The following is a 6,000-nucleotide window of genomic DNA, read 5'->3' on the forward strand; positions in this document are numbered from 1 at the left end:
AGAAAGCTGTCAGTTGAAATGATGGAAAGGAATATAAAACTCCTTCATGATGGAAATCCATCATAAAGTGTGGCAAAAGAAGTTGGATCTTCCCAGTCAGCTGTTTCTAAAATTTGGTATGAACAAAATGGAAAAGATTATAAAAGGAAAACATACAGGAAGCTCAAGGAAGACATCAAAGCATCAAGAAAAAAAACTCAAAGCAATTTGCCTTGAAAATAGAAAATGCACAACGAAACAAATGAAGAACAAGTTGGAGGAAACAGGAGTCGTTATGTGTGATATAACTGTAAGACTGGCTGAATGAAATGAGATTTACATGTAAAAAGGGCAAATGAAAACCAGCATTGACACATAAACAAAACAAAATTAGAGTGGGCTAAAGAGAAAAGGTCATGGAGTGCGGATGACTGAATGATAGTGATATTCAGTGATGTATCACAAATCTGGAATTGACAAAGAGATGATGCTGGAACTTTTGTCCTGTGCCGTTCTAATGAAGTGTTTAAAGATGACTGCCTGAAAAAAGAAAACAATCAAATTTCCCAACTCATTTATAATATGGAGTTGCATGTCAGGTAAAAGACCAGGGGAAATGGTCAATTCGCAGGTTTACACTGAAACTTTGGACACTTTTCTCATTCGAATAGAAATGAAGTTTGGTGATGATGTTAGTATGATAATGCACCTTGCCACAGAGCAAAGAGTGTTAAAGCTTTTCATCAGGAAAGGCAACTCAACGACATGGCCAGCACACAGTCCGGATCTTAATCCGATTGAAAATGTATGGTGGATGAATTGAAAAAACTGGTCCATGGCAAGGCTCAATCTGGCAAAGCTGATCTGCCAACTGTATTCAAGAAAGTTGGAACCAGCATGATGAAAAATATTGTTTTCATTAGTAAATTCCATGCCAGAGGAGGAGAAACTACTAGTTGTGTTTTTTGGTTGATGATTCCATAATTTTTTCCTCAAAATTGTATGATTTCATAATTTTTCCTTTACTTGATATGGAAAACAATTTTCCATTAATTAAAAGAGTTTAAAATCTAATTTGATAGATCTAATTTGTTTGAGGTATATTTCACATGTTTTGTGTCATATCTGTGATTCGTTTATTTGCTATAAAGTAAAAAAAAAAATTGTGTGAACAACATCTAAGTGTGGTGATTCCATAAATGTTGCCAGGGGTTGTAGAAAAGGGACTGCAAACTTAAAAACTTAAAATATAAATAGCGCACTATCGCCACCTACTGTTAGCATTAACCAGACACGCCATACCTTTCATTCAGTTGTTTTTATTACAGTACAATGAACATTTACACATCAACACAATAAGCAATTCTGTGTAACATGCCAAAGAGTGTAAGTAATCATGTTTTGTAAATATATACATTTTTGCATTTAGTTCCAGAAAAGAGCATTAAGTAATTAAGACAAAACCATTGTGAGAGGAATAAAATCAAGATATACCAAAAGAAAGTCCAATTCAAATTGCATGTTTTATTTTTTATTTTTTGGTTTCTTACATGCTTTAGAATTAATGCAGAGTATATTCATTTCTATACATCTAGTTAGGACTTTGAATTTGTTTGATGGAATCATCAACCATGATTATATTTTTGACCAGGACAGTCATATATAATAAAATAAAATAAAAAGCACAAAACGGCTTGTTTTGTATGTATTACTCTAGGCATCAGTACAGTTTCTAAGCACATTATACCAATTCCAAACCACACTAATCTTAATAACTACTATTTATTTTGAATATTTCTCATGGGCATATAATAGTTTTTTACTTTTCAGTATGAGTTAAATCTAACTTGTCTTATTCATGTCTACTGAAGCTTTTCCTCAAGTTTGGACTCCATACTTGGATTATATTGATGTCTGTTTAAGCAATATTTTGAGTTTTGGTATGCAATAATGCATTTTATTTCCTCTTTCACTAGCATTGTAAAAGATGGGCATTGTTTGTTTGTTGTGTTGTTTGTTGAAATGTTCATAAAAAGATGCAATACAAAATAAATAAATAAAAATCTCTTTTGGTGCATTCTATCCTGCCTTATAATTATGCACACCTGAGTATAAGCCCTTTTTCACTTCCAGACCTTGTTAACAATTATACAGTGCCTTGCGAAAGTATTCATACCCTTAATTTTTTTTCACGTTTTGTTATTCTGCTGCCTGATGTTAAACTGCTTTAAGTTACTGTTTTTCCACATCAATCTACACTTCATACACCATAATAACAAAGCAAAAAACAGATTTGTCATTGACAGATTACTACACTGCATAAGTATTCACACCCTTAACTCAGTATTTAGCTGAAGGACCTGATGCTTCCCTTCACCTCTCAAGCTCTGTTCAGCTTGGATGGGAGCAGATGCACACGTTTTTAGGTTTCTTCAGAAATTATAGATTTGGTTCAATCCCAAATTGAGTCTTGCCACACTGCCGTAAAGACTAGCATATGGATAAAGGATTGGTGGAGTGTTGCAGTGTTGTTTGTCCTTCTGTAGGTTTCTCCTATCTCCACATATAATCATGGAGCTAAACTAGAGTGACCATCAGGTTTTTTTGTCACCAGCCAAAGCCCTCCTCCATCAGTCACTCAGTTTGGCCAGGAGGCCAGCTCTAGTTAGAGTCCTGGTTGTTCCAAACTTCTTCCATTCAAGGTAATGGAGACCAGATGCTTCTGTGAACCTTCAATGCAGCAGATTTTTTTTCTGAACTCTTCCCCTGATCTGTGCTCTGATGCAAACCTGTCTCTGAGCTCTACAGGCAGTTATTTTAAACTCAGGGTTTGTTTTTTTGCTCTGATATGCATGTTAGACCTTTTAAGACATGTGTGCCTTTCCAAATCATACTCATGCCTTTCCAAATCATACTCATTCAAATGAATTTGCCACAAGTTAACACCACTCAAAGTGTGGTAACATCTACAAGCGATATAAGGGTGTGAATACTTATGCAATAAAATCATTTCAGTTTTTTTGTTTTTAACAAATTTGCAAATATTTGTCATACTTTGTCATTATGGTGTATGGAGTGTAGATTGATGTGGGGGGGGGGGAAAGTAATTTAAAGCAGTTTAACATAAGGCAGCAACATAAATCATGAAAAAATGGGTATGAATACTTTCGCAAGGCACTGTATATCACTTATAAATGATTAAATACAAAATTAATAGTAGTTATTAAGATTGATGTGGTTTGGAATAGGTAAAATGTGTCTGGAAAAAATATGATCAGTATATCAACACGCCTAACAATTATGAACGTACTGTATGAGCTAAAAAAAACACTTTCGTTCCTTTTTTTGAAGAGGGATGTCATAACAGATGTTAGTAGACCGGGAAGGTTTTGAAACCAGTGGTTCATTCGTGAATTCATACAACCTTACCTGCACAGTGTGGAAATACAAAAAAGAAGACAAGCACAGTTCTAAATAGGGGAAAAGCTACATGAGGTCTATAATGTAATATTTATGTATTATAAAAAATGTACAGTGTTCTGTATTTTTTCAGTTTTATTTCTTTCCCTTAGATTTTCTTTGATAATTAAACGCACCTAAAAATGAAAATCTCGTCATCATTTACTCACCCTCATGTCGTTCCACGCCTGTGAAAGTTTCTTTCTTATGCTGAACACAAAAGAAGATATTTTAAAGAACCAAACAGTTGTTGGTCCCCACTGACTTCCATAATAGGAAAATAAATACTATGGAAGTCAATGGGCACCATCAACTGTTTGATTTCCAACATGTTCATGTTCAACATAAGAAAGAAACTCATTCAAGTTTGGAACAACATAAGGGTGAGTAAATGATGACAAAATTTTAGGTTGAACTATCCCATTAAGTACTAGATGCACCAATTCTCTGCTGCCGTTTACATTGAGTGAGAGCTTATTCACCACTAAAGGTTGTAGATGTAATTGCTTTTTTGGTAGAAACGCAATCTATGGGCATATCTGGCACTATTTGGATTTCAGCACGCTCCGAGAACACTGCTTTTCTCTGTGATAGCTTAGACCTTTTCTTGAGGTGAAGCTGTTTCCACATTGAGTGCAGGTGTACGGCTTCTCTCCAGTATGCAGTCTTACATGATCTACCAGGTTTGCTTTCTTCCCGAAACTCTTTCCGCAATATAAGCACAAGTACGGCCGTTCCCCCGTATGGACTTTTTGGTGTTTTATCAAATAGTCGGCTGTAGCAAAGGCCCTCCCGCAATCCGAGCACACATGGGTTTTCACGCCCTCATGTATTTTCTGGTGCGCTTTGAAACACAGGAGCCATAGAAAACTTTTTCCGCAAACCGAACAGACATGAGGTTTCTCGTTTTGATGAATCTTCAAGTGTCTCTTTAGGTATGACTCTAGAACAAACGTTTTACTGCAGTGTTCACAGGCAAACTCTCGTTCTCCAGAGTGAGAGTGCCGCATGTGGATTTTCAGACAGCTCGCCCATGCAAAACCCTTTCCACACTGAAGGCATTTGAAAGGTTTCTCTTCGGTGTGGATTCTCATGTGAGACGTAACGTCTCGTTTACTGATGAAGCTCTTTCCGCACTGAGGGCAGGCGAAAGGTCGCTCTCCGGTGTGGATTTTTACGTGATCCTTAAGGTGTCCTTTATTCAGGAAACTCTTTCCGCACTGAAGGCACCTGTGGAGACACTCTCCAGTGTGGATTTTGATGTGATCATTAAGGGTTCGTTTATAACTGAAACTCTTACCACATTGAGAGCAGGTGAAGGGTTTGCCTCCATCGTGACTTAGCAAGTGACACTGAAAGTGTTCGTTGCGTTTGTAACTCTTTCCACACTGAGGACAGACGAAAGGCTTCTTTCCATTGTGAATTAGTATGTGATCATTGAGGCTTCTTCTGCGTGAGAATCTTCTTCCACACTGAGGGCAAGCAAATGGCTTCTCTCCGGTGTGAGTTAACATGTGATCGTTCAGGTGGCCTCTGTGGGCACATTGCTTTCCACACAGAGAGCAGGCGAAAGGCTTTTTGACTGTTGTTTGGGCGCTGCTTCGTGAGAAATTGTTTTCAGTTTGGGAGCAAGTGAGTGATTTTTCTCCAGTGAGGACATCTTGAGCTTTCTGATGCTGATGTTTCTGATTTTCCTCTTTCACTTCCATCAGGCCTGAAATGACAACAATAAATTATTGAAAGTCAACACAAGCAGGACAAACATGAACAAAAATGAGATTTATGCAGTATTAGATTGTCTAATCAACTCTAAATGGTTACATTAATAAACCACAACAATTTAAAAAATAATCAAATATAGACACCAACCTTCGTGGTGCTCATTTTCTATTCTGCAGGTTTCTGGATCACACGTGTCCTCATTCTCCTCCTTAATAAACATCATCTTTAAAGTTGCATATTCCTGCTTTTAAGCTAATAACAAGGATAACGGTAATATGCTAGCGTTTTACTAAATTTAATCTTAATTTTGGTCTTTCTGATATGAATTTAAAAGACGTCTGATGGTAAAATCTGTGTTTTTAAATCTGTACCCATGGACATAACCTGTCATCTACTGGGTTGCGTTGTTGTCATCGTTCCTCTCGCGAGGTTAGCAAGCCATTTTTTGGCTCATTGCTGCCACTAACTGGAGTGGAGGATGGAGAGTCAAAATGAAAAGAGGAAAAAACATTATTTTTATCGTCGTTTTCTTCTGGTAGACTGCCTATCTAGTTTTTTTATCGCACTAACGTATGTTCTACAAACGTTTTATTTAAGCAATAAAATATTTGAACAGTTTTTTTTAAACAAGACAGACTTAAAAATCCATAAATAAACGTGTGAAAATCATATGTGCTCAGTTGTTTTACATTTACACTATCAGTCAAAAGTTTTTGAACAGTAAGATTTTTATCGTTTTTAAAGAAGTCTTTAATGCTCACAAAGCGTGGATTTATTTGATCCAAAATACAGCAAACGCAGTAATATTTAAAATTACTATTAAGAAACTGCTTTCTATTT

General features: G+C 36.3%; 1 protein-coding gene across 1 annotated transcript; it reads right to left on the minus strand.

The window, feature by feature from the left end:
- Positions 1-2,897: 2,897 nt before the first annotated feature.
- LOC141291055 (uncharacterized) lies at positions 2,898-5,543 on the minus strand. Its single transcript, XM_073823260.1, has 2 exons — positions 5,308-5,543; positions 2,898-5,152 (listed from the first exon to the last, which is right to left on the minus strand). The coding sequence occupies exons 1-2, from the start codon at positions 5,381-5,383 to the stop codon at positions 3,984-3,986; spliced, it is 1,245 nt and encodes a 414-aa protein (XP_073679361.1). The 5' UTR covers positions 5,384-5,543; the 3' UTR covers positions 2,898-3,983.
- Positions 5,544-6,000: the final 457 nt, after the last annotated feature.

This window comes from Garra rufa, chromosome 1 (assembly GCF_049309525.1).
Source record: "Garra rufa chromosome 1, GarRuf1.0, whole genome shotgun sequence".
Classification (NCBI taxonomy): Eukaryota; Metazoa; Chordata; class Actinopteri; order Cypriniformes; family Cyprinidae; genus Garra; species Garra rufa.

Coding starts and splice junctions, on each gene's coding strand:
- LOC141291055 (XM_073823260.1), bottom strand. CDS start 5,383: ATGATGTTTATTAAGGAGGAGAATGAGGACACGTGTGATCCAGAAACC. Junction 5,153..5,307: donor AGAAAATGAGCACCACGAAG/GTTGGTGTCTAT, acceptor TTGTCATTTCAG/GCCTGATGGAAGTGAAAGAG.